Raw genomic sequence first — 27,487 nt, forward strand, 5'->3', positions numbered from 1 at the left:
TATGTTTAGGTTAGACACAGTCATCTCTTGGTTGAGATACGTCCAGTAAGTCTATAAATCAATTGTGTTCACTTTACTTAGATTGAAGAACTCAACTCCAAGGGCTGGTCCTGCATGTTAGGAGAACAACAGATATTATCCCGTAACCCCCTTCCCCTCCCATTGCAGCTGGAGCCTCCCGAGATTCTCATGCTGGTCCTGCCCCTCTGTCAACCTACATAGGGCTTCCGGCGTCCCTGGGACCCCATTCCTCTGCCCACACTTGAGGGTTTCCTCCATCTCCCACCTGGGCTGGGTTATCAGACAGACCCGCTGGACCCTTAGCCCAAATCTATCACAGCTCCCACGTGGCCCAGAGATAGGTCAGCATAAACCTTTCCAGTGTGGTGCCAGCCCCTGATCACAGGGCACAGGTGGACGGGGAGGGCACAGAGCCTCCACAAAAGCCCCAGGTGTCTGCAGGTGGGGGTGCAGGGCCCCCTGGGGGGGGCAGGAGAGAGAGACACACACAAAGCCCTCTGGGAGATTATGGTCACAGTATGCAGCCTACTCACCAGTGAGGTAAAACATTAAGCTGATGAGTAGCTGGACAATATTTATACCACGACCCAGGCTAACAGTAGAGCAAAGGGGAAAGACACAGGCAGCAGAGAGAAGCCCATCTCCCATGCCCAGGGATAAAGTTTGTCCCCGTCTACACACTGGGAGTCACTGGGCAGAACCGGCCCCTGGGGTTCTGACACAGGTCCACTTGGCCCAGTTAAAGTAACTCACGCCCACCTGCCCTCTGCCTCCCTGTACCAAGGAGAAAAAGACAGCAAAGCAGTTTGGAAAGAAGGAAGGAAGTGGCGGCTACGTGGAAAGCCACTGCATGTTCAAAAAGCCAAGTCACAGCCCCTTGGCCACTCCACACCGGACCCTGTCTTTACCCTCTTTGCTGTCAACAGACAGGGTCCAGTCCTCGGTCACATGGGCAAGACTTTTCACTTCTTATCAACCAAGATAGTTCCTGTCCCAGTATAAACCCTGGCCTGAGAGCACCATTAAGTGAGACCCATATATGGGTCCAAACTCTGACTTCACCTTCCCTCTCTTCTCTGCAGATCCCGTCACAGAGACAACAGGCAGAGGGTTCTGCAACAAGACGGTTGTCTTGTTTTCTGCTTCAAGGCACCATCTAGGTGCTCCTGGGACTGGGCAGATGTGTGCCATGCCCTCTCCAACTGGCAGTGCAGGGAAAGGCCTGCACGCTCCTGCTGAGCGTTACGACGGGCTAAATCCTGTCCAGAGGGCATTGCAGCATCAGAAACTCTACAGCAAACCCACCCAGCAAGGCATCTGTCAGGTTTGGGTGAAGTTTGCAGGCTGGAAAACACGAATATTAGGATTTCTGGCAAACAGGACACGGAATCAAGAACACAGGAAGCCAGCCGAAACCGGTTTGGCTCAGTGGATAAAGCGTCGGCCTGGGGACTGAAGGATCCCAGGTTCGATTCCGGTCAAGGGCATGTACCTTGGTTGCAGGCACATCCCCAGTAGGGGGTATGCAGGAGGCAGCTGATCGATGTTTCTCTCTCATCAATGTTTCTAACTCTCTATCCCTCTCCCTTCCTCTCTGTAAAAAATCAATAAAATATATTAAAAAAAAAAAAAAAAAAAAAAAAAAAAACACAGGAAGCCAGAGGAGGAGAATGACGGGCTAGCTGGTATACAGGGTAAGGCCAGATCACTTGCCCAGTGGGACTTGCCTTAACTAATTGGCTATTCCTAGCAGTCTTGCTTCTCACTTTCCTGAATGGTCTCGTCAATCAGTGTAAACCCCCTGTCTCTCCCCTAGGTTCCCCCTCACAGTGAACCAGATTCTCCTGATTCAGCCACTCCTTCAATTTCACTGCCAAACCAGATACCGGTAGCAATGGCAGGGACCTGCCCTTACATGGGCCTCACCCCCAATAACAGAGTAAAGGAAAGATCTCACTTCTGTGGCCTGAAAGGGATTTGTTAGAATGTGGACTAGTTGACGATGATCATAACAACTCTATGGCGCCCGAGACACCAATCCACTAGATCACTAAAATAGCCGTAGAAAGAAGCAGATTTGTGATTAGAACAGAGAATAATTCCTTCAAATGAACTAAGGAAGTTCTCACATGTTTATTTTTATTTTTTCATCCTCACCCGAGGACATGCTTAGAGAGAGGAAGGAAGTAGAGAGAGAGAGAGAAACATTGATGGCTGCCTTCCATACATGCCCCAACTGGGGATAGAACCCACAACCCAGGTATGTGCCCTGACTAGGAATAGAACCAGCAACCTTTTGGTGTGTGGGACAATGCCCAACTGAGCCACTCTGGCCAGGCACTTGATTCTTTGAATAAGATAGCATAGACAGAAACAGGAAGTCGCTTTTCTGTGATCCCTTTGGCTCTAAGACATACAATCAGGAGAAAGTTCAGTTTAAACCGGAAGATACTGCCTTGAAGCAGAAAACAAGACAGGGGGCAGTTGCCAGAGGAGCCAGACACAATTTGCACCATGGGCAGCCTGCCTCACGCTTGATATTTCAGAGTAATGACTGCCTTAATGACTGAAGGAGGCCATGGCACCCTGTAGAGATGGAGATGGCGGTTAAGAACACCCAGTAATCTGTGCCTGTGGTTCAGATGGCATTTCCCAGACCAGGGTGTGACATCCAGTTTTACTTTAACGAATTCTGCTGAGAAAAATACTAATGTTAAATCCCAGCAGAGTCAATGGTTACCCATAACAGGTGGCTGCTTAGATGCTATAAAATGACTAAACATGAAGACAGGGAAGGCACAGAAAGTAAGAGTTCTGGCAGTACCTGCACCCTGGGGAAACCCAAACCCCACCACCCAGAAACTGTCAGAGCCACTTCCTTGCAGTTAAAGGCACCCTCCCATGTGCCGTGCTCCGGGGCTGCCATTATTTGTGCTGTTTGCTGGTGAAGTAATACTTTACAAAGGAAGTTACTAGGCAGTCCTGAAGGGCAAGAAGTTAAATATGGATAAAGGCTCACAACATTCGCCAACTCACTTTCCCCAAGATGCACTCAATATATCCATGTTCTGAATCCTCAGTCCATGACCACCCTGATTTCACAAAAAGAGGAAGTGGGGTCTGTGTCCATCTGTGACCTGTGCTGGCAAAGACCCCACAGGGGCAGATCCAGGAGAGCTGGCCCACGGGGACAATCCCTCCTGCTTCACCAGCTCCTCGGTGGCTCTCAGTGAGTGAGTGAACCTGTCTGTGCCTGGTTCCCACCCTTTTAAAATGGGACTTAGTGATAGCAGCCCCTCATACGTTTGTTAAGGGAATGAAGAGCTGATGTGGAAAAGGCCTTTAGAACAGGGCCCAGCACACAGTGAGCACCGTGTGAGTCACTGTTCTTGTGGTCTTCTTATTTAGTCAACAGGGATTAAATGCCATAGCAACACCATAAGCCACATTCAAGCCATTGATTCTGTTTCCAATAGAATCAGACCAAAAGGAAACACTCTCTTCAGTGTGTATCAAATAAAATTCCAAGAAATCACATTTATTTAAAACACATTTATTCAATAGAGACTATCTGCTGGGCTTTTTGAAGGACACAACATATTATAAAGCAAAGTCCCTACCCTCTGGGAGCTTCCAGTCGAATTGGAAAGGTACATACCCATAAGAAACCACAGGCAGCATAGAATAAGTGCCAGCTTGGTGAGCCTATAGCATTTATTTTTAATTGATTTATCTATCCTATATAATAAGAGGTAATATGCAAATTGACCATCACTCCAACACACAAGATGGCCACCCCCATGTGGTCAAAGATGGCCGTCCCCATGTGGACACAAGATGGCCGCGACAAGATGGCCAGCAGGGGAGGGCAGTTGTGGGCGATCAGGCCAGCAGGGGAAGGCAGTTGGGAGGGACCAGGCCTGCAAGGGAGGGCAGTTGGGGGTGATCAGACCTGCAGGGGAGGGCAGTTAGGGGTGACAGGGCCGGCAGAGGAGGGCAGTTGGGGGTGACCAGGCCTGCAGAGGAGGACAGTTGGGGGGGACCCAGGCCTGCAGGGGAGGACAGTTGTGGGGGAACCAGGCCTGCAGGGGAGAGCAGTTAGGGGCAATTGGGCCAGCAGGGGAGCAGTTAGGCGTCAATCAGGCTGGCAGGGGAGTGGTTAGGGGATGATCAAGCTGGCAGGCAGAAGTGGTTAGGGGCAATCAGGCAGGCAGGCAAGCGATTGGGAGGCAGCAGTCCTGGATTGGAGAGGGTGCAGGCTGGGCTAAGGGACACACCCCTCTTGTCATGAATTTCATGCACCGGGCCTCTAGTATATATAAAAAGGTAATATGCAAATTAGGCCGGGACACTGTAAAGGGTCACGACCAGACAGGAGGAGGTTGTGTGTGCAGGTAAGGCCCGGAGCGGAGACGGACACAGAGACAGGGGGGCCTGCCCGAGCTGGCACAGTGGCTCTGGTGGCCCTGGAGCAGACACAGGCAGGGGGGCCAGGGGACCCTGCCAGTCAGGCACGGGTCCCGGCCCCCCATGGTGCCGGTCTGACCTCCTGCGGCGCTGGTCCGGCCTAACTCCCACAGTGGCCAGTGCTGCGCAAGTCAGGCATGGGTCCCAGCCCCCCGCGGGGTGCCTCCTCTCACAGCGGGAGGCAGGGCACATCCTTGCATGATTTCAATCGCGCTCTAGGCCTCTAGTAAATAATAAGAAGTGCTGGGTGAGCAGACTGGTTTCAGCCCAAAATGATAAACATCATGGAAACGGGATCCGAGCCGGGCTTTGGAGGCTGGAGAGGCTCTTCACTGAGAGAGGGAGTATTTGGGGGAAAGTACTAGGAATGGGATGAGCAAAACCCACGGGGCCATCTTGAATTTGAGATGAGAAACAAGGGTGCTTAAGAACCTGAGGTCTATAGTCAGACTGTGTCAGCCCAAATCCTCCTTCAACCACACACTAGCTGTGTGGGACCATCCATGGCCAGTTATTTAACCCTCTTTGTGCCTCAGTTTCCGAATTGTTCCTCATAGGTACTGTCCTGAAGACTGAATAAGATGAAGGATGGCGGAGCTGGATTTTAGACTGAGGACTGGCTTGCTCTGAAGGCTATCTTCTTCCCACTATACCAGGGGCCTTGTGCAGTAGGCCAGGTATGGGCTGCTGCTTTCACAAACACAGAATTGCAGCTTTACAAAAGAGGGTCACCTTGTCATAAAAGCACCAATGTCTGGAGTTAGAGAGATCTTCTAGAAAGGTGTCATTGCACTGGCCTGAGGGAATTGCTTATTTCCTACCTATAGTAACCTGAATCATCCTACATAAAAAAGCCTAATATGCTAAGTGTCCGACTGTCCATTCAACCAATCATGCTAATGATTGCTCATGATATGCTAAGGCCACTCAACTGCTCACTATGACATTCACTGACCACCAGGGGCAGGCAGTCGACCAGTTGACCAGTCGCTATGACGTGCACTGACCACTAGGGGGCAGACGCTCCAACCAGTAGGTTAGCTTGCTGCTGGGGTCTGGCCAATCAGGACTGAGCAAGAGGAGCCAGACATGCCCTGGAGCCCTCCTGCAGTTTCTCCCCAGCTGGCCAACTTCCCGTGTCCCTCCCCGACCCCGATCGTGCACTGGTGGGGTCCCTCGGCCTGGCCTGCGCCCTCTCCCAATCCTGGCTGAGGGATCCCCCCACCCTCTGCCCGAGTGCACGATTTCATGCACCAGGACTCTCATTAGTTATAAATGTCAAAAGTATCATATAATGAATATATATACATACATGTTTTATATATACACCTATGAATGAATATATCATGTAATAAATTATGTAACCTAAACAGCATAGATAAGAGGGAAATGTAATAAAATTATATAAAACCTATATAATGAATGTCCTTGATAGATGGTTGATGAATCAGTAAATTATTTAACAAAAAAATAGGACAGATTTCTTAACATCTATCACACTATAAGTGGCAATAAGCATGTGTTCATTTTATTTAATGACATGGTTTGGTAGTTTTTATATCAATCTCTACAAATAAAATATCTTGTGCTAAATTATGCAATCAGGAATTGGATTGTTTTCATGAAAATGAAATTAAAGAGCAACAGGAGAAAGAGATTAAATTCCAATCCTGGTTTGGAGCCTGAAGAACTTCCCTTCACTCTGAAATGTGTGCGCCAATCATGGGCTCTGTGTGGGGACGTGAGAAATCTGAGCAGCAGAAGCCCTGGAATATTCTGTATACCAGGCTGTAGATGGAATTAATGTGTCAGGTGGAGAGAGCAGAAGAGATCATCGCTAGGGGCTCTTTAACTGTGAGCTCTGGAAGTCTTATAAAATTTAGGTTGTTATGCTCGAATAAGATAACAAGGCATCTCTCAGCTATACGGTGTTGGTTATGTGCCATAGTGCACTGGTGCTGGCTTGTAGCCGCTCATGAGAGATGACTGTTACATTTTCAGGAATTTTACAAACCAGCTGTTCAATACAGTCGTTATTAAAAATTAAACAATGTAAACATACAAATAAATCAATTATAATTAAAATGAAGTTAATATAACACTCAAAACTCATCACTTTCTAACAATTTCATTATATTTCCCTTATCTGTGTTCTTGAGGTTAATTAGGCCTATTGTGTCCATATGGAGGAAACACTGCTACTGCTCCATGCCTGGCGACTTCACAATCGCAGCCTGGAATCAACCATGGTGGGAGTATTTACACCAAGGAAATGGGCAAGTGCTGTGAATCAGGGAGGTTTTCTCCTGAGAGCCCACTGTTAAACATTTACCAGCAGCCAATGAACATTCGTGTCCTTCAAAGACAGAGAAAAATGGGGAAGTGTATTGTGTTGGAGGAGGGAAGCGGGGAGAAGAGAAAGTGAAACGGGGGAAGAGAAGGCAGTCTGGGAGATAGGGAGGTGGGGGGAGGAAATGGAGGTAAAGGACAGTGGGGAGGGGAAGGGGACAGAAATCAAAAGGGGGCCCATAGTAAGAGAGGAGAGAGAAGGGACGACCGAGAAAAAAAGGGAGCATTACTGTACCTATGTAGTATCCTGAGGAAAACAATGGCTCTGTATAAGCAATTTTTTCAGATACCAACACTTAAAATTCTCTGAACATCCCTCTAAATGTGTCACTCACGTGCCTGCCTCTGAGGCAGAGGCTACCAATAGAATCCAGTGTTTTGTCAATGACTCACGTCAGCGCCTGAGACGTCCTACTGCGCTGCGTCACCCTCCAGGCCGCTGACACGCTCCCGCTCTTTCTCTCTCATACAGAACGGCTCCAGCCCTCCGAGCTTTTTATAGACTCGCTCTCAACCCTTTGCTGTCAGACTGTCAGCTGCCACTTCTAGAGGTTCCCCCAGGACTTACATGTAGCAGCCTGGTCTGTTGCTTCTAAATCATAGTGAACGAGGAAGAAAACCAAGCTCGTAAGAACTGTGGCTAAAGGGAGAGTCAACAAACTAAGTTGTACACCTGAAACTAATACAATATTGTATGTCAACTGTAATTGAAAATTGAAAAAAAATTGCATGTGAAAAAGGAAAGACCAAGGCAAAGCCTATGGGTCTCTCTGAAAAATAAAGAACAACTCCTTACGTCCTCAAAAGCACCCACTCTGCTTTCTTCTAGGTTTTTTTGTTTGTTTGTTTGTTTTTATTGATATTTTACAGAGAGAAAGGGAGAGAGATAGAGAGCTAGAAACATCGATGAGAGAGAAACATCGATCAGCTGCCTCCTGCACACCTCCCACTGGGGATGTGCCCGCAACCACAGTACATGCCCTTGACCGGAATTGAACCTGGGACCCTTGAGTCCACAGGCCGATGCTCTATCCACTGAGCCAAACCGGTTTCAGCTGCTTTCTTCTAGGTTTTTAACTGTGTTCCCAATTATTGAGGTTGGTGACCTGCAGATAGGTGAGGTTTCATTAAATAAAGAAAACATCCCATTGAGACAAACTAGAAAATAAAGCAAATGGAGCCAACTTGACTCACTGAGCAAGTCCTGTTGTGTAAGGGGTAATCGCCAGAGCGGACACCCTGTTCTGTAGCCAGGCTCCTTCCTTTCCCTGAGGCAGGGGTGGGGCCCCACGGCCCAGCTCCCCGGCTGCCTCTCCCCACGTCCACAAAGCCCTCTGAGCAGCTGGACCTGGCGGCCACCAGCACGGGCAGCAGTGGACGAGGAAGCTGGGAGGGACAGCCCCACCGCTAGGGAATGCTAGGGCCGGCCCCAGCCTAGGCTATGTGCCCTCCCTGCCACTCCTCTTTCACATGCCCAAGAGAACAAGGAGCAGAGCGGCCTGTGCCAGGAACCAGGGCCCTGGTATAACCAGGCAAGATGGCAGCTGGGGAGAAGCCATCAATGGACAAGTGCCCTGATGGACAGGTTCCCTGATTGACAGGTGCCAGGACCAACCCAGCACTCAGCGCGGGACCCACGTACCCTGCATCTGACATAACACTGGCCCCTCCTGAGCACAGCGCCAGCCTTGGGAAATACACGTCTTTCTCTGAATGTGGTCTCTGGGCTGGCACTAAATTCTGCCAACAAGGAAAGTACTGAACTGCTCGTTGAATTTACCAGATAAAATCATGTACTTTGCAAAAATAAAAAATCTCCTTTCTCTTGTAAGGTTTTGTTTGTTTTAAAACATTCTGATAACAACGTAGACACTCTAATTCTTAGGCCTGTTGCTTGTTACCCAGACTGTCACGTAAAAAATTTTTTAAATAACTAGAACAGAACAACAAACTACACAAGAAATAGAAGAAAATTCTAAAAATTACCTTCTTGCACTGAGCATTAATTTGTAAAGAAACACAAATGTTCTAATATTAAAAATAGAAACTCTAAAAAGAACCCCATTATTCCATAGTTATACTTCATGCCTCGCACAAAGTAGGCCCATAACTAATATGTTAGTGTGGCTGGCTGGATGGCTGGATAGATGCACTACTAATGACAGGGTAGTCTGAAGCTGACGGGCCTTCCTTAGGACTTCAGCCAGCAGAACTTGCCCAACCCATATTTGGGCCTGTTGAAACAATATGACTAGTCAAGTAAAGTTTTCTCTGAAATGAAATCTGAGTATCTTTACTTTGAGCCTGAGCCTAGGTATTTTCTGTATGTGTGTGTGTGTGTGTACCTAATTGATTTTTTTACAGAGAGGAAGGGAGAAGGATAATAGAGAGGTAGAAACATCAATGAGAGAGAAACATCAATCAGCTGCCTCCTGCACACCCCCTACTGGGGATATGCCTGCAACCAAGGTACATGCCCTTGACCAAAATCGAATCTGGGACCCTTCAGTCCGCAGGCCAACGCTCTATCCACCGAGCCAAACCGGTTAGGGCTAGCCTAGGTATTTTCAATACTCATGCGTGAAGGCAAGTCCAAACCAGTCCATCAACTAGCTACTTACTGATCATTTATCGCTCATGGGCCATTGTGCCAGGAAATAGAGAGGGAGTATAGTGAGCAAGATGGGAAGGCCCCACCCAACATTAAAGCACACTCACCAGAATCTATAACAGACCCATATATACAAGGTCCCTGGTTTGTGACTACAGTGCAGTGGCGAGGGGATGATCTTTTCAATGCATGGTGCTGGGTCAACTGGATATCCTGGTGGGAAAGTAAAGAATCTTTTCTTTTAAATATAATTTTTATTGATTTCAGAGAGGAAGGGAGATGGAGAGAGAGAGAGAAACATCAATGAAAAGAGAGGATCATTAATCAGCTGTCTCCTGCTCACCCCACACTGGAGATCAAGCCTGCAACCTGGGCATGTGCTCTGACCGGGAATTGAACCACGACCTCCAGGTTCATAGTTGACGCTCAACCACTGAGCGATGCCGGCCAGGCAGAAAGCAAAGAATCTTGTTGCCTACATGATACCAGACATAAAAATCTATTTTAGATTTCAGATCTAAATATAAATGATGAAACAATGAAGCATCTAAAAGTCAACATAGGAGAACATCTTGACCTTTGAGCAGACAAAAATTTCTTAAACAGGATGCAAAATACACTAACTACAAAGGAAAAAAAAACTGATAAACTGGACAAGATTAAGAACATCTGTTCATCAAAAGACACTAAAAATTAACAGAAGTGAAAAAGGCAACTCACAAAGTGAGAGAAAATACTTACAACATACATTCTGACAACAGACTGATATCTGGGATGTATGCATAAAGATTAGTATCCAGGATCTATATAAAAATCAGTAAGAACAAGACAGACAGTTCAATCCAAAGTTGTTTTTTTTCTTTAATGGGAAAAGAGTTGAACAGGCACTTCACAAAAGGGACACCCAGGAGACCAAGAAGCATATGAAAAGGGGCTAGATCTCATTAGTCCCAGTAAGTGCACATCACAACCACAATGCAATACCACTATGTACCTAACAGATGGTAACACGGAAAAGATAAAATACCAAGTGTTGGTAAAGATGCAAAACAACTGGACTTTCATTACTTCTGTGGGAATGCAAGTCAGGAAATTACTTAAGAAAATTGCCTGGGAATATCTAGGGAAGCTGAACAGACCTTATAGACCAGTAATCTCACCACTATTTGTATAACTCAGGGGTGGGGAACCTTTTTTTTTCTGCCAAGGGCCATTTGGATATTTATAATGTCATTCATGGGCCATAGAAAATGGTCAACTTAAAAATTAATCTGCTATAGTTGGTCAAACATTTAATTAATTCATCCCTAATGCCTTGGCAGGGCCAGACCAAATGATTTCTCGGGCCTTGTATAGCCCGTGGGCCGGATGCTCCCCACCCCTTGTATAACCCGTAACCCCAGTCTACCCAGTTTAATCATGAGAAAAAAACATCAGAAAAATCCCATTTGAGGGGCATTCTACAAAATACCCAAACAGTCCTCCACACAACTGTCAAGGTCATTAAAAACAAGGAGAGTCTGAGAAACTGTCATAGCTGAGATGATCTGAGAAACATGACAACTGCATGTAATGCGGTGCCCTGGATGGAATCTGGGAACAGGTAAAGGACTCTAGGTAAAAGCTAAGGAGTCTGAGTAAAGTGTGGATTTTAGTTACTAATAATGATATACCAATAATGGCTCATTAATTGTGACCGATGTACCATCCTAATTTAAGATGTTACTAATTGGTGAAAATGGTTGCAGAGTATATGGGAACTATCGTAAAATGTTTTCGTAACTCTAACCATCTTTAAAAAGTTAAGTTTATTTTTTTTAAGTGGGCCTGGCAGAAGGTGGATGGATATTGGAGGGAGGAACAGATGGACAGCACAGTGGCTGATGGAGGATGGACAGAGGTTGGGATGGCTGATGGATGGATAATAGATGGAGTGGCTCTGGGAAGCAGGACAGTCAAACATTCTGAGAGCATGACGATGAGAACTGGGATGGGCACCTGGGACTTAGTAACATGGAGGGCATGATCCTCTCCATAGAGATAAGCGACACAGCAGGGGGCTGACAGGAGAGCATAGACAAACTGAGGAGAGAGGAAGGAGAGTTTTGTGGGCGTGTCCTACTGCTGTATTGAGGTATATCGTCCACATCATGAGATGCACAGATCTTAAGTGTGCAGCTCGAGGGCTCCTGAAATGGAGGAGAGGCTGCAGGTAAAGAAGAGGAAAGTCCCTGAGCAGATGGAACGGATTGGCTCCTGAGAGAAGGTCAAGGTGACGCAATCTTACTTCTAACTTTCCTCTGACCTATGGTGGGCGACCATCCTTACTGGAGATGGTCTTTTCACCCAAAAAGATAACGATGACACCCTAATTTCTAAAAGGGTTATCAGTGCTTATTCTGGAAGTGTAAAGAGCTGAATATGAACACAATTGTTGGCTTATTTTTTCCTTATTTATTAGTACAATTTACATTTTTTTAAACCCTGGCTGCTTCATAAAGAAGAGAAGGCAAAACACCACGAAAGGTGGTCTTTTTCTTTTCTTCTTTAAGAAAGATGGTCTTAACATTGTAACTTTAGATTATTCCTTCTCTAATAAAATGAATACATGTTCATTATACGAAACATAAATTAAATAAACATTGCCCATAATGACACTAATTAATATTTATTACATATCTTTGCAATCTTTGCAATCTATTTTAGGCAATTATAAAGGTATCTTATGGAAAAGATTATTATCAATTATCACTTAATTCAAATGTCATAATTCTGTTGAATTAAAAAGGTAATTCTCAGCAAGATATTTTGTTCTGAGATATTGACTAGATTATTCTATATTCGTAAAACCTGATGTGTAACCAAAATTTTCAATCAAGCCCTATACTCCACCAAAGAAACCCTCAAATTAACAAATGATAAAAATGTCTGCTCTCTTTTTGGCCAAAGAACATACCTTTCATTTGAATATATGTATTAATGAGGCAGAATTAATTATGGCAAAAAGGTCAGAGATGTTGCTAATGAAGCTTTCATAAATACCCTGGGCTTTTCTTGGGGTGATTATTATGATTTTTAACACTATTGATGCTGAAAACACCCCTGAAAGGGCTCTATCATTTAAAGGGGGGTTAAAGGAAGCCAAGGATGAAGACTCAGCCATGCTGTGAATGAAGGCGGGTCAGGAGAGCTCTCCATCCTCCTGGGTGGACCAAGCCCACACCTGGGAGAAGGAAGGGTCTATCTCAGAATGGGACTCCTTGCATTCGGACAAAAAGATGTGAAAAGAACCCATAATATATAATATATGATTAAAATATATATCATAAAAATGAAAAAACAAAACAAAACAAAACCCTGATCACAACCAATAGGAATCTCTGAGATGGGACAAACTAGTTCCCACAACTAGTAAAAAGCCATATCTGGGGACTTTTTCATTTATTTTGATTTTGTGAAGTGGGGCCAGGAGGGGGAAAGAGAGGAGCTGAGTTCCTGAGAGGAAGGCAGGTCCACACCCACACCTCCAGCCTACTCAACGCCTCGCACCCCAGGAGAGGTTGGTCAGCGTCTTAGTCTCAATGTCTGGCTTGAGAATTTGAATTTCATTTTGCTCAATGTTTTATATAGGCTCTGAATCTCATTCTTTGCCCTCCTTCCCTGTTTTAAATTGCTTTATGCAAGGCAATTTATGTAAGGTGTCAATGATAAATAAACTAGTTCCTCATTTTTTCCTCCTCTGGAGTAAGAAGTTAACACAAGCTTGGGCTCTTATTAAACACAGCCCTCTAGTCCTCCCCAAAGTTTATAATGGGCATATCCCAAAGGTTTGAGGCAGCACGAGACAGCTCAGTGCTGTGAGAGGCTCAGGCTAGTTCAGGGGATAGTCGGTTTACCTAGATACACAAACGTTCTCATTAGCCGCCCTTAAACACTGCTCTGGCATGAGATTACTTAATACTGAACCATCGGGGCTTTGATGAGGAAATGGAATATTGCCCTAGCTGGTTTGGCTCAGCGGATAGAGCCTCAGCCTGCGGACTGAAGGGTCCTGGGTTCAATTCCGGTCAAGGGCCCATGCTCGGGTTGCGGGCTTGATCCCCAGTAGGAGGCATGCAAGAGGCAGCTGATCAATGATTCTCTCTCATTACTGATGTTTCTATCTCTCCCTCTCCCTTCCTCTCTGAAATCAATAAAAATATATTTTTTAAATGGAATATTTTAGCTGAACAAAAGGCACTTGTCTACCAGAGATGATATGTTATTTTGTAATTGTAATATTTGTAGGGTGTTTTCATTATAGCAAGCATAATCATGTTTTAGCATCAAATCCATGACTCATCTTCTTGTGACCTGTCAGAGCTTCCACACCCCAAGACAAACAGGAGAAAAACCAGTTAACTAATTAGAGTTCTTACATAGAGTATTAGCTCACAAGAACTAGGCAGAAAAGACATTTTTGCCAATCTGAAAACTCAACACCCTAGCTATATCGCTTGAATCAAATTTGATTTAATATTAGGAGAAATGAATGAAACAGCAACGTCAGCCACACTTCCGACATATAAAATATAAAAGATATCAACAGATGACTGACCACAGTGCACAGAACAAGAGCAGCCTTTAATAGAAGCTGAACAAGTTGTTAAGGATTTTTCGCATTTTATTTAGAAGAAGCTCTATTTCTTTACTTCTACCGTGCCAAAGGTAATAATAGCTGGTCCTTTCAAACATGCAGAATAAAATACCCTCTCTGTATCCTCGGGCTTATTTCAGGTGAGTTTCTAACTTTTCACCTCAACACTCCATCTGAATGGATAGATGGAGAGCACAAGGCTCTAAGACTAAGGGCTCGTGTAAACCTGGCCATCAGTGAAATAAGTAACACGCTCACGGGAATATATACTTGAAAACTAACGGATTTAAATTTTTCTAAAGAAATAGCTTAACCCTATAAATGGCTTCTCGAAGGCAGCCTGTAAATTGTTAAAGATGAAGCTTATTTGAAAATGTATTACATAAATTAAGCAGAAAAGCCTTGCCTGGTGTAGAGGTCAAACATACTAGACTTCACGGAAATGGTCAGGTGGTGAAGGGGAAACGGATGCTCACAGCTGTTTGCAAGTCTGAGTCTTCCCCCTCTTCCTCCTGGCAATCTAAACTTGGGCAGGTACTAAGTCCCCCTGAGCCTCCGTTTTCTCATTTAAAAAATGAGAAAACGACTCACATCGAAGAGTTTTTGTGTGGATTGAATGGGATTATCTGGTGGTGCTTTATGGATTCTATCATCACACAAAATAAATAAACATTACAAAGAGGGCTAAATTCTGCTTTTCACTTCCTACCAACACTGTCCATGAGAAATCTACATTTTTTTTTCTATCCTGTCATGTTAGTTCTGAGACCAACTATAAAGGGATGTTACAGAAAAAAACTCCCCAGTGAAAATTAATTTGTTTAGTGCAGATTCATTTGGCTTCTTATTTAGGCTAATTTGTAGCCTTCGCGGTTTTTAAATTTTATTTCCTAAAGCTGCTGTGATTCTACTCAGATGCTCATTTTATACCTCAACACAAATGTTCCTCAAGTTCAAATAAATACCACTATTGGTTAATTATGAGCTGCCAAGCTAAAGGACAAATAATAAGAACAGGAAAGGCCCTCCGACAGCCAATATTATAAATTATACGCTGCAAGTGTTTAAGTCAAATAGGCCAGCTCTTCTCAAAGGTTAACCCAATTAAAGCAAAAAGGCAGATAGGTTAGCTATGAATAACTGTACTTGCCAGATTTCAAATTTAAGTTGGAAGTTTATAGTGGGGAGGAAGTGCTGGAGGGGGTTAGAAGGATTTTTTTTTTTTTTTTAATGCTTCTTGATCTGATCCTTCCTAAGTCTCATCACACCAGAGATCATGCCAAGGAAAGGATGGATAAATACAGGTTCACTTTAGCTACTAAAATTAACTATGTAAATTGGATGATCCTTTAGTGAACTAGTCTAGCTCTCATCTAGGTTTGCAAGTGAAAGACCTTTCTATTATTGCCTTAGTTATTTTTAAATATATATTTTTTATTGATTTCAGAGATGAAGGGAGAGGGAGGGAGAGAGAGAAGCACCAATGATTAGAGAGAATCATTGATCAGATGCCTCCTGCACACCCCCTATTGGGAATCCAGCCCACAACCCAGGCATGTGCCCTGACCTATAATCAAACCGTGACCTCCTGGTTCACAGATTGACACTCAACCACTGAGCAACACTGGCCGGGCTCTATCACCGCTTTAAATAGAACCTTCTCTTAAATAAATCTCATCTTTTCTAATGTGGGGCCAACTTTATTAAAGAATCTCTAAAGTCTGGAGCTTGAAAGACCTAGATCCCCCTCACGTTTTTAGATGGGGAAAGAAAACCTAGGAACAAAAGTCTATCAGGAGCATTACTTGCCAAGGTCACTGAGCTGTAACAGAGTCCCACGACCAGAGCCCTGCCTGCACCGTCATGCTGGGAACAGCGGACATGTTTTGATTTCATAGATCTCATAGATTCCAACAAGGTCCCACAGCCCACAAATAATGTTATTTATTTATAAGCCTGCCCAGATTTATTAATTCCCAAAGCTCAGCTGGTAAGAGATTACTTTCTCTTACTTACTGTCCATTAAAATGAAAGATAAAGTGTTTTCAGTTGCTGTCATTACAGTGTCAATGCGTTCAGCATACCCTTCCTGAAAACAGGCTTTGAGTAAAGGAAGCACACGTGCGCTATGCAGGGAATCATTTCCTGGATGCGCTAACACAAAGGATGCCCACATTCTTCTCCCATGGGAAGGGTTCCTGGACTTTTCAACTTCTAACTTCACACAGTTTAGAAGGATGAAGTCTTCTTGTTCCCCTTTCCTCCTCTATGTAAATATGTGCTGAACGAGTGAACGAATGAATGAATGAATGAATGAATGAATACCTCTGCCCTCCATAGCTCCTGTCACAACCAGCCCTCCGGATTCTTTCAAAGAGAAAAAGCCCTTCTTTGATCACTTTTCCTCGACCACAAAGTGATGCTTTAGAGCCTAATCCGCACTCTGCTCTCCTCTTTTTTCTAAGCTTTCACGCAGTGGAACAGATTTCCAAAATGCCGGTGCTGACTAAGAGGGTCTGGGGAGAAGTCATTGCCGGAACTTTTGAGCAGAGGCAGGAATCCTGGCTTTCACTCCTGTTCTCGCAGGACTTGTGCGAGCCTGTCGCTCTGGTCTTCTCTGCTGGTGGAGCGCTCACCACTCCCCAGCACAGCGAGCACGTCCCCTCCCAAAGAAATGAACGATCACTGGGCAAATACAGCAGAATTCATGCACATCCCGGAAACTGAAAATGACAGGAGAGAAAGGCAGGAACCCGCGATTACTTCCTTGGGAGACTTTCACTGCCCGTGCATCTGTGCTGTATTCCATAACAACTTCCTTTTAGTTCACAGGTTCAAAGGACTGCATGGACATACCCCATAACCACGAAAAAGGGCCGAAACTTCCAGTCACAATGGAAGAGCAGGCTTTTAATGCCGGCAGAGCCAAATTACATGAATGCAGCCTGTATTTCTGAAAAGCGAAGCACCAGAAAATTTGCCAACTGCCCGTGAGGCCCAGTTTGTCTCACTCACTTAGCAGCCAGGCACGGGTGCAGCCAGGTGTGCAAGAGGCAGTGGGGCTGCAAAGACCACAAGGTTCTGCCCCCTTGAAGCTGCTGGGCGGACAGGAGTGGGGGGCCCTGGGTGGAGGCAGGATTATAGAAAGAGTGCTGAGGAAGGGGTAAGAAGAAGCCAGCAAAGGCCTGTAAGCCAGCCGGTGAGGAGACATATCAGAGAGGCTGCCTGGAGGAGGCAGCACCAGGGTGAGCCTGAAGAACAGGTAACAAGTAGACAGGTAAGGTGGGGAGGGAGGGAGAGGTGAGTTTGGCAGAGGGAGAAGCAAATGTGAAGGGGCTCCTGCCTTCCCTGATTAGATCTCGGTTCATAACTGAAGAAGTGGGGTGGGGACGGTGGCAAGAGAGGAGACTAGAGAGGTGGGTGGGGCAGTCCCCTGAGCCCTTGTCACAGGCTAAGGTGCTCACACTTTATCCTGAAGGCCATGGGGAATAGCAAGCTCCAGTCTGGATTTTAGAGATGCCCTGGCAGGGTGGAGGGGGCTCTGAAGCGTCACAGAGATGGAGATGAGGGCTCAGAGGAAGAGGCCCCAGCCTGGGAGTCAGAGACAGGACGGAGGGCCATCCTGACTTGGCCACTTCAGGGATGCGGCCTCCTCAGCAGGGGCTGAGTCTCTTCACCTACCTTGAAGAGTTCGTGAACCCTTGCAAGGATTCAGTGAGAGCTTGTGAAGGACGGGGTATGCAGTAGGCACTTAATAAACGTAGCTGCAGGGATCAATGGTAGCATCGTGGCTAGGTGACTCTGGAATCAGCATGATCTTACACAAGGACAAGTAACAACTTCTCTGATCTCAGTGTCTTCCTCCAAACCATGAGCAATGAAGATGATACCAGCCACCGCACCGAGGCATTGGGAGGTTTGACTGTAGGAGACAAGACGGATAAATCACCTGGCCCTCACAGAGCGGCACTAGTGGCAGAAATAGTAATAATAACAGCAAGCACAGAGGACTGGTAATAGCAGCAGTACTATAGTACTAGCAGTAATTTGAGGGAAACGAGACTGAAGTGTCTATTGCTATAATACAGGGGAGAAATTACAAGCTGCTGGGCCAAAGCGGTGGCTGGGAGACAAAGGAATCAGTCTCCAGAGCCGTAGGAGCAAGCATGAACAAGACTTCGTGACCACTGGGTGTGGCGGGCCAGGGAGCGGCGGGAGAGGAGGACGCCAGCGCAGCCTTTGGCTGGGACGTCTGTGGATGGCAACACGTGAGAGAAGTGAGGAAGAGGAGTAGGCCTGCAGAGGAAGATGATAAACTCATTTTCAGACGAGTTGAATATGAGGTTGCTAGGAGCATCTGAGTGGAGTTGTCCATTTCGAAACTCACTGAATATGTCTGGGGCTCAGAAAACAGACCGGGGCTAAAAATGTAGATTGAAGCGTTGTCGGCATATGGACAGCAACTGCAGTCACGGGAATATTCCTAACACCCAGAAAGAGCGTGCAGGGGTGAAAAAAACAGAGAAGACAGAGCCGGGGCCCAGGGGCAGACCCTGTGTGACATCAGCACTGAGGAGGCGGGCAGAGAAAGAAAACCAGGGAGGAGTTTGCCAGAGGAGCTAGGGAGCAACTGGATGAGAAGGCCTTCTAGAGGAAATGGAGATGGGCACCCGATGGCACAGAAGGCCAAGTAAAATAAGACCCAAACAAACCCACTGGACTGAGAAACCACAAGGTCCTCAGGAAAGCCGTGGGGAGCGCTGACATCAGACTGTGGGTGGAGAAAGATCTGGAAAAACAGATAGTAAAGGAGAGAGAAAGATAGGGTGCCAACCAGAGGAGATACAGGATTGAGAAAGGGGAGTGTTTTTTTGGGACAGGGGCGTAGTTGTTAACCCAAATGAAAGACTTCAACTTGTGTACGTGCTGGGCGCAAGGGGGAGGTTGAAAATGCAGCTGAGAAAGGAGGGTAATGAGGGGAGGAAGGGCTGGGAGGGTGCTGGACTGGCTTGAACAGGAGGCTGCGAGGACACCTCTGAAGGGAAGAGAGATGGAGCAAAGGCGCCTTGAAGACAGGTGAAGGTGTGGAATAGCCAAGTGCAAGGAAGGGAGACTGAACAGAGTGAACTACAGAATGAAATCGTGCGCACACCCCGTGGAGAACAGAACAATTCAGCCTTCAGCCTTCCCTCCAGCTGGAAAGAGTGGCTTCTTTGAGGAGAGCTATGAGCGAGGCCAGGTGTGCCACGGGCAGCCAGGTTGATTCAAAGCTGGGAGGAAAACAGAAGACGCTGGATGCGAACACACAGAGGTGAGAGCAGCAGGCAGAACTAGTGTGGCAGGGGACCCAGTAGAAGCGAAGAAAAAGAGAGTGGACGGGGGACGCAGGGAAGGTCAAATTTTCAAAAGAATGCTCTCAATCTAAGCTTAAAAATCAATTAGCTGCCACTGCTATTTTTAAATCCCTGCTTGAAGCAAATAAGTCAATGAAGGAAGGTATATTTTCCAACAATGCTGACATGAAACAGTAGTGATGCAAGAATACGATATGGATTATTGTAACAAAATCATGGGTCAGTTTTATTTCTTAGCCATGATTATGACGAAGAAACACCACCAACTAATTCAATATTAAAACACTGGTGGCTTTTCAAAGATTTTCTGAGGACTGACCCTTTTTTATTCATTCAAACAAATGCTTCATGGTTGAAGAACTGTGCTCTGCTAGGGCCATAGACAAAGAAAATTAAGACAGACCCCGCCTTCGAATTGTTGAAGTCTAATTTCTCTACGCATATATACCCCGAAAACCACAGAAACTTCCAGAATGAGGAAGGCTCTAGGAAAAAGGGAAATGATATAGAGCAGCGGTTGCCAACCTTTCGGACCTCACGGACCATCAGTGGTCCGCGGACCACCGGTTGGCGATCGCTGATACAGAGAATGTTCAAATGCATAGACACACCATCTCTGACCCCAAAGTACCCACACATCCTTCTCCAAATTCTTTCACCAGGTAGATGGGAATACCTGTTTTCTTCCTCCTCCTGCCCTCTCCCCACATCGTAGAGAATAACCAACAGTTAGAGGCTGGGTATGGTTCAAATTACAACAATGACTGGGCACCTACTAGGTTCCAGCTACCAGGTTCTGTGTCTTACGCATTCAGTCCTCATGACAACCCTACAAAGAGGCCAGGATGATTCCCTTAAATATAGGGAGAAAGCGAGGCTCAGAGAGGTTAAAGAATTGCCTAATCTCTAACTACCACTAAAGGCTGGGGCCTGTCCAGCCTGTGTGGCTCAGTGGTTGAGCATCAACTTAGGAACCAGGAGCTCTCAGTTCAATTCCCAGTTGGAGCACATACCCGGGTTGTGGGCGCAATCCCCATTGAGGGGTGTGCAGGAGGCAGCCGATCAATGATTCTCCTCGTTGATGTTTTTATCTCTCTCTCCCTCTTCCTTCCTCTCTGAAATCAATAAGAATATATTTTAAAATAATGAATGAATGAATGAATGAATGAATGCTGGGGCCTGAGGTAACTTCAGGTTCACCTGGCTTCAAAGCATTTATTCTTTCAACCACAGCCTCCACATCAAGTTCCTGTAACCATTGTTGCAAACAGAAATGTGCTAAGTACAGTTTTCCTTTCTTCCTTTGGCAACTTAGAATTCTTTTATTCATGGACTTTTAACATGTTTAATTTATTCCTTAATATTTTACAGGTTGACTTTGTGGAGATTTCTTAAAGCAGTTTTGTTTAAAATGCTATTCATTCTCAAACACACAAATGGTGTTTCACCAAACAATCCACAGGCCACATCCTAAGCAGCAGTTTCTACCTCCCGCCCCGGCCTCACAAAGCAGCACGGCAGGCTAAGGCTAACGTGATGTTGTAGCAATGGATCTACATACAAAGCAAGGACCCGGACTTCAAACAAGAGGCCTGACGCAGGCGCAAGAACACACCTGCTGACAGTGGGATCCCCACACAGGCCCTGTCAGTCAGCTTAGAAGTTCCAACCATCACACCTGGAGAGTGGGGGAAAGACGGGGCTCACAGAAGGGACCCACGGTCCTCCCTCAGGAAGCGGGACAGCGCAGTGGTGGTTAAGGTGCCACCCGACTTCCTAGGCACATCCCTGCTCGGCCAAGTCTCACCTGAGGGCCCTGGAGCAACTTCCAGACTTCTCTGTGCCTCCATTTCCACATCCATGAAATGGAATATCAGAGGTTGGATTACACAAATCATACCTGTTACATAGAAAGCACTCAATAAATGTCAGCTAATTTTATATTATTTTATTTTATTTTTAAAGGCCACATTTTTTTTATATTTTTATTGATATTTTACAGAGAGGAAGGAAGAGGGATAGAGAGCTAGAAACATCGATGAGAGAGAAACATCGATCAGCTGCCTCCTGCACACCTCCCACTGGGGATGTGCCCGCAACCAAGGTACATGCCCTTGACTGGAATCGAACCCGGGACCCTTCAGTCCACAGGCCGACGCTCTATCCACTGAGCCAAACCGGTTTCGGCTATGTCAGCTAATTTTATTACATATGTTTAGACTTTTCCCTTTTTAAAGTAGTATTTTTTTTATCATTTTTTATTTTTAACTACAGTTGACATAGATCATTATGTTAGTTTCAGTGGCCAGACATAAATTAACAAGTGATCACCCAATAAATCCTGTACCCATCCAGCACCATGCCTAGTTATTAGAATATTACTGACTATATTCCCTATGCTGTACCTTACAGTATTTTTTAAACTACAGAACACGGTCCAGAAATGTGTTATGAGATCAATCTAGAGGGTCACAGCCAGCAACTTTGGGAAATGAAATAGAACAGAACATCAGATTTAAGCATTAATGAAGTCACATCTTATATTTCCTTTGTAACTTTTTCTCTAGCGTACATAGTAACATTAGGGGGTGCTTGTGGCTCTGCTCATACATCCACGTGCCTGTGTGTGTATATCAGGCAGCAATCCAAAGAGTATTTCTTCTTATGAGTCACCATTAAAAAAAAAACTGATTTACAGTCAGAGGATGGTAGGGAGTCAGGGAGGAAGAAAAGGTGTAATATGCCAGAAACCACTTTTTAAAATGCAGCCAGCTTCAGCAAAGAGAAAGGCCTCCGAAATGGACAGTCTGCATAGCAACTCAGGAAAACCCTCGATGCACAAACCTGTTTATGGCGAGGCTTCCCCCGGCATTCTGAGATTAACAACAGGCTTTTATTTCCAAAGCAAATGGAATTGCACAACTGTACAGATATTATCTAGATGTTGGGAGTACAGATATTATCTAGATGTTGGGAAAGATGGGAAAAACTGATAGGACTTGTTCAGTAAGTCATCTTGCAATACTTGTCCACGTAGATGCTATGCCGGATTTCAAATGCTCTTAAAACCAGACAGGGTTTGGAAGAGATAGGAAATTGTCTTAAACCAGAAAGCCTTAAATGTGGATATAGACTTAACCTAACAGTCCCATTATAACCAAATTCCTAGATGGAAACTGTACAAGGAGATGAAATGGAAAACAAATGTAAACATAATAACTAAGCATTTTTGAATCTAAAAAAAAAAAGCACTTATCTATGCATCCAAAAAGCTGTAAGACGTGGTGTGAAATCATATGCCTTCAACTGGGTGAGGAGGCCGGGCCCGCTCCTGTCACACTCATTTTCCTGAAGAGTTCCTGGACCCAAGTGGAGCTAGCCAAAACTGGCTGTGGGCTATGTTGCAGGTCCTCAGAATCCCCTGATCAAACACCAAGCCACTTCCAGGGCTCCTCCCAGATCTGTCTTCCCAATGGGCACTGAGCCAGAGACATGGTTTAGGGGGGGCAGAGGGTGTGGACAAAGACTGGACATGCCCATGGACACTATACCCTTCACCAGGTGGACTGCACCAGGGGTGGGAGGCAAAGGGAGGCAGACCCCAGGCCCAGGGGAGATTCCCCCAACCGCATTCCAGCTGTGAGCTCTGGGAAGCCTGAGAATTCCAGATCCAAACCTAACCTTCCAGGCCATTCTGAAGCTACTGGTATCCAGGCAGGTAGATAAATGCTCGTTTGTTGACTTAATTTATAACTTTAAAACATTTAGATGTGTGCTGTGAGGGCCTCCATCTGTTCTCTTACATGAGATCCTGCCAAGGTTCAGGCAAGCCTGGGTACAACTCCCACCCCCACCCTGCCATTCACCAGCTATGTGAGCTGGGAAAGCCTCTTAGTCTTTCTGTCTCCGTTTCCTCATCTGTGAGACAGAGATGCTAGCAGCACCCTCTTCACAGGGTTGTTGTAAAGACTAAGTGAATGAGTGCCTAGAACAGCACCTGGTACCTAGTAAGCTCTCCTCACATCCTGCCTTTACATTATTCTCCATACAAAACTGATTGCAGTGCAAATTTCCAGATAAGACCACAGCCAGGAAGTGTATTTCTTCCTTCCCACTCTTTTCTAATTTTAAATCTCATGCTTTATGCTGCTCCCAAAGATCATTATTGTCTACTCTGTGAAGGACAAGTCATCTAACTGCTGACCTGCCTGATAAAAGTTCTTCTGAAATTAAATACGTGTTCAAACCCCTCTCCCCATACCCCACCCCCAACTTGGCTGTTAGCTCAGGCATATTGGCTTTCTGTGTCAATTTCATGTGATAAACATTTGAAAAAATTACCAACTTAAGGTGTTAAAAAAGGGTATTTCCTAACCTTCATATTCATGAGATTCAGAGCTTTAAGCCAGGGTAGGTCCTTCTCGATTCACATGTCACAGGCTGAACTACTTGAAGCTGTCAGCAAGGAAAGGCTCCCAGGCCAGAGAAACAGGCTAAAAGAGAACCCTACCAGAGGAGAACTAGATGGAAGAAGACAATCCTTTATATGGCTAATTATCTGTCCACGTGCTTTCGCTTATTAAAGGAGGCGGGCCATCAGCATAGTAATTACAAATTGCCAATAACCTTCTCAATATTTATCTTCCTTCACTCCAAAATGACAGAACAAACAACTGGAAGAGAAGTGCTTGCCACATTTTAATGACAGGGGGGCAGCACATAGCATCTTGTATCACTTCACCACAAAACCTAGCTTCCCAATCAAAGCTGTTTGCTATACGTTGGAGGTCTAAAATGAGAGAAGAAGAAATACAAAGAAAAGATTCAAGGTCATATTTACCCTTTAAAAAAATATACCTACATGTTCAATACAGTGAACAAACAATCCTCCGTTTTTTCCCCCCAATTATTGTGAGGAGTTTTTAAAACATATTAATTGCCAACCTCCTGAGAGTCTGGAACGCTCTCAAGTTGCCCAAGCTCCATCTAGTCAGTCTCCCATAAAAGGAGCGTTGCCAAAGCATTGTTCACTTCAACAACAGTTTTTCTATGAACTCAAATCTTTCCATTTCAAAATGGAGTATAAAGGCCTGTATGAAATAAATGAAACCAACAAATGAAAATTAATTGGATTCTACAGAAGCAAGACAGAGCGTACAGTAATCCCATCCAAATCAAATATATTGTTCCTTTGGAGAGTTTTGCCAACTTCCTATTTAAGGAAAAACATGAACACTTCCGACGCTGGCCAGTTTTTATTCGTGACATTAAAATGGCTTTTTATAAGAGCTGGGCTGGAAAACCAATATATTTTACAAGCCCATGAGTCATATAGTCAAGCTTCGTTATAGCATAACCCTTCAGCGGTAGTCCATAATGAGAATGCTGTTTCCTTGTGTGATGAGAATGTTAAGGAAGATATGTATTCACAACTGGCCACAAAAGGTGTGAAAATCTAGTTTTCCCCAAACCAATGGGAGAGCCAGTGAGTCCATCTGGCTTCCATTGTTACTGAAGAGCCTGAACAGTGGTATGGACACAGACCTAGCTTCAACTTAGACGCCATGTCCTCAATTACTAATCCTCCTCACTCCTCCACCCTTCCCAAATTCCACTCCTGCAACGGAAGTAGAGTACTTCATTTTAAATTACTGTTATTAAAGACTCTGCGGAGAGATCATACTGGCTTTGGTCCTTTTTCTAGCCTACCTTTGTCACAGCTTATTCTGAATATTCCTCCCGGCATCAAATGTAAACAGTCAGGCGGAGTGGCGTGTGGCCTGCGCCCCTGAACGGTGGGAGGTCACAGCGTCCTGACCACCGCTGAGCTACCTTCCTGGCACCCAGGCGCCCTTCGAGGTCGCCTGAGGCTTTCAAATTCTGCACCATCAACAGGAGCAGCCGAGCTTGGCCAGGAAGCAAGAAAGCCGCTTCCACAAAGCTCAACGTGTGCAGCTTTGGGCAATGAAAGGATTAATTATGGGGACACGCTTTTTTTTGGGGGGGGGGGGGAGGGAACGCGTTCCTCTCCTGATTTGGATGGATGTAGAATTTCAGGAGCAGTGGGGGGCCTCTGAGATCCCCAGAACCTCTCCTTTCGGTTCCCTCTCCACAAAAATCGGGACTACCAGGATCCCAGGGGCGAGTGTTCTCCAGGGGGTTAAGCGCAGCTGGGGTGAGCCCCTGGGGACCCAGAAATGCAATATGCTTAACAAGACCTAACCCCACACCGTCCCCCACAGCCAGCAAGGGGGCCTGCAGCTCTCCGGGGCACCCGGCAGCTGAACCCAGTCAGAGGCATCCCACTCGCGGCTCCCCGGGGCCAGAGGGCACCCTGGATCGAGAACGCGCCGCGCCCGGCCACGGCGCTGGGTCCTGGGGAGCCAGGACGGTGCGCGCCCGGCCCTGGAGAATTCCTGGGTGGGCACATGGGGAGAGGGAGGCCCCCGCCCTCCAGGCCCCGAGTCCAGGTAGGTACCTCGCAGCCGTACAGCTGTCCCAGCTGCTCCACGATCCACTCCTCCAGCACCAGCCGCTTCCGAAGCTCCTTGCGATCGTATTTCACCGTCACTTTTCCCTGCTGGTGGCGCCGCTGCTGCTGCTGCTGCTGCTGTTGCTGCTGCTGAACCTGCCCGGCCGCGGCCGCAGGGGCCACGGGCGCCGAGTCCTCCCGGGAGGAGCCCGCGCCGCTGCTGGAGCCCGGGCTGCCGCCCCGGGGGCTCTGGAAGAAAACCCGCGCGCCGCCGCCGCCACCAGCCCCACCGGCCGCCTCGCTGCTTCCCGTCGCCACCGACATGTCCCCGCGCGCCGGAGCCGAGTGCGGCCGGGAGGAGGGGCGGGCGGAGCGCGCGGCGCCGCTACCACCGCGGGCCGGGCAGCGGCATGCGAGGGGCTCGCCCGCACCTGCTCTGCGCGCCGCGCACGCCTGGCTGCCGGGCTCTCCGGGAGGTCGGAGGAGCCGCGGCTACACCACGAGGGCGGGGAGGAGGGAGGGCGGGGACCGCAGCCTTAAAGACGCCGCCGAGGACCCTCGGTCCAGCCCGGGAGGCGGATCTGGCGCCTGGCGGGCAGGGGGCCCGGGCGTGGGAGTTGCGCGCAGAAGCGGGAATGTGAGCGCCTAGACGCGCTGCAGCCGTTGTATGGACACCGAGAGGACAGGCGCGGGTCTAGTGCCAGGGATGGTCCTCTGCGCGGGCCAGCGTGTCCTCTTCTCCCGGAGACGGGAATCGCGCGTCCCCCTGCCGTTCCAGAGCGCACGGACCCTCCGCCTCCTGCGGCCTGGGCCCTGGGCCGGCGGTCGCCGGGAAGGGGACAGGGAAAGGAACCGCGCCGCCGGTTCCCCACGAGGGTTTTCTTCTTTCTACCGTCTCCTCCGAGGGCGGGGAAGTGTCTCCTCCGCTCCCAGCCCCACCCCGCCGCTCCACACACACATTCCTATTCATGCCTCTTCCTCTATCAGACGATGAGAAAAATCAAGGAGGCAATGTTTGTGCAATCGGGCGATCGCCACGCCTGAGAACTCTTCAGACCAGTTTTCGCTCCTGACTAACTGCCTGCTTGCTCATAGGCAGAGCATTGGAATATCTCCATATCTAAAGGGCAGCGGGCGTGCTGTCCCTTGGGGTAAGGGGCTGGGGACGTCCAGACAGCGAGCATTTCTCTAGGAGTCAGGGCCGGTTTACTGGTCTTACACGTCTTACTGGTAGTGTGTTCCCTGCATAGCCAGCTTGCTTCTTTCCCAATACCATTTCCAAACAACCTCTTTTTACCCGGAAAGCACTGCAGGACTAACCACTTTAAAAACATCATGCAGCCAAGTGGCGTTGGGAATGAATGAGCTTATTATTATAAGGTTTGGGGCAAAGAGATGGGGACGGAAATTATAAACAGAAAACTGCGTGTGTGCATGTGTGTGTGCGCGCGTGTGTGTGCGCGCGCGCGCGTACGTGTGTGCGTGCGTACGTGTGTGTGTGTGTGTGTGTGTGTGTGTGTGTGTGTGTGTAAAATTATAAGGAGACACTAAATATATTTCTGTTGTACATAACATTA

At 46.8% G+C, this 27,487-nt stretch overlaps 1 protein-coding gene across 1 annotated transcript in view; it reads right to left on the bottom strand.

The window, feature by feature from the left end:
* PPP1R14C (protein phosphatase 1 regulatory inhibitor subunit 14C) overlaps nt 1–26,635 on the bottom strand; it is a 69,647-nt gene extending 43,012 nt beyond the window's left edge. Inside the window, exon 1 of the mRNA XM_080665052.1 lies at nt 25,917–26,635. Within this exon, the coding sequence (XP_080521178.1) occupies nt 25,917–26,234 (318 nt within the window). The 5' untranslated portion in view covers nt 26,235–26,635. The remainder of the gene's footprint in view (nt 1–25,916) is intronic.
* Nucleotides 26,636–27,487: the final 852 nt, after the last annotated feature.

The sequence above is a fragment of the Plecotus auritus genome (genome assembly GCF_963455305.1).
Source record: "Plecotus auritus genome assembly, chromosome: 4".
In the NCBI taxonomy this organism is placed as follows: domain Eukaryota; kingdom Metazoa; phylum Chordata; class Mammalia; order Chiroptera; family Vespertilionidae; genus Plecotus; species Plecotus auritus.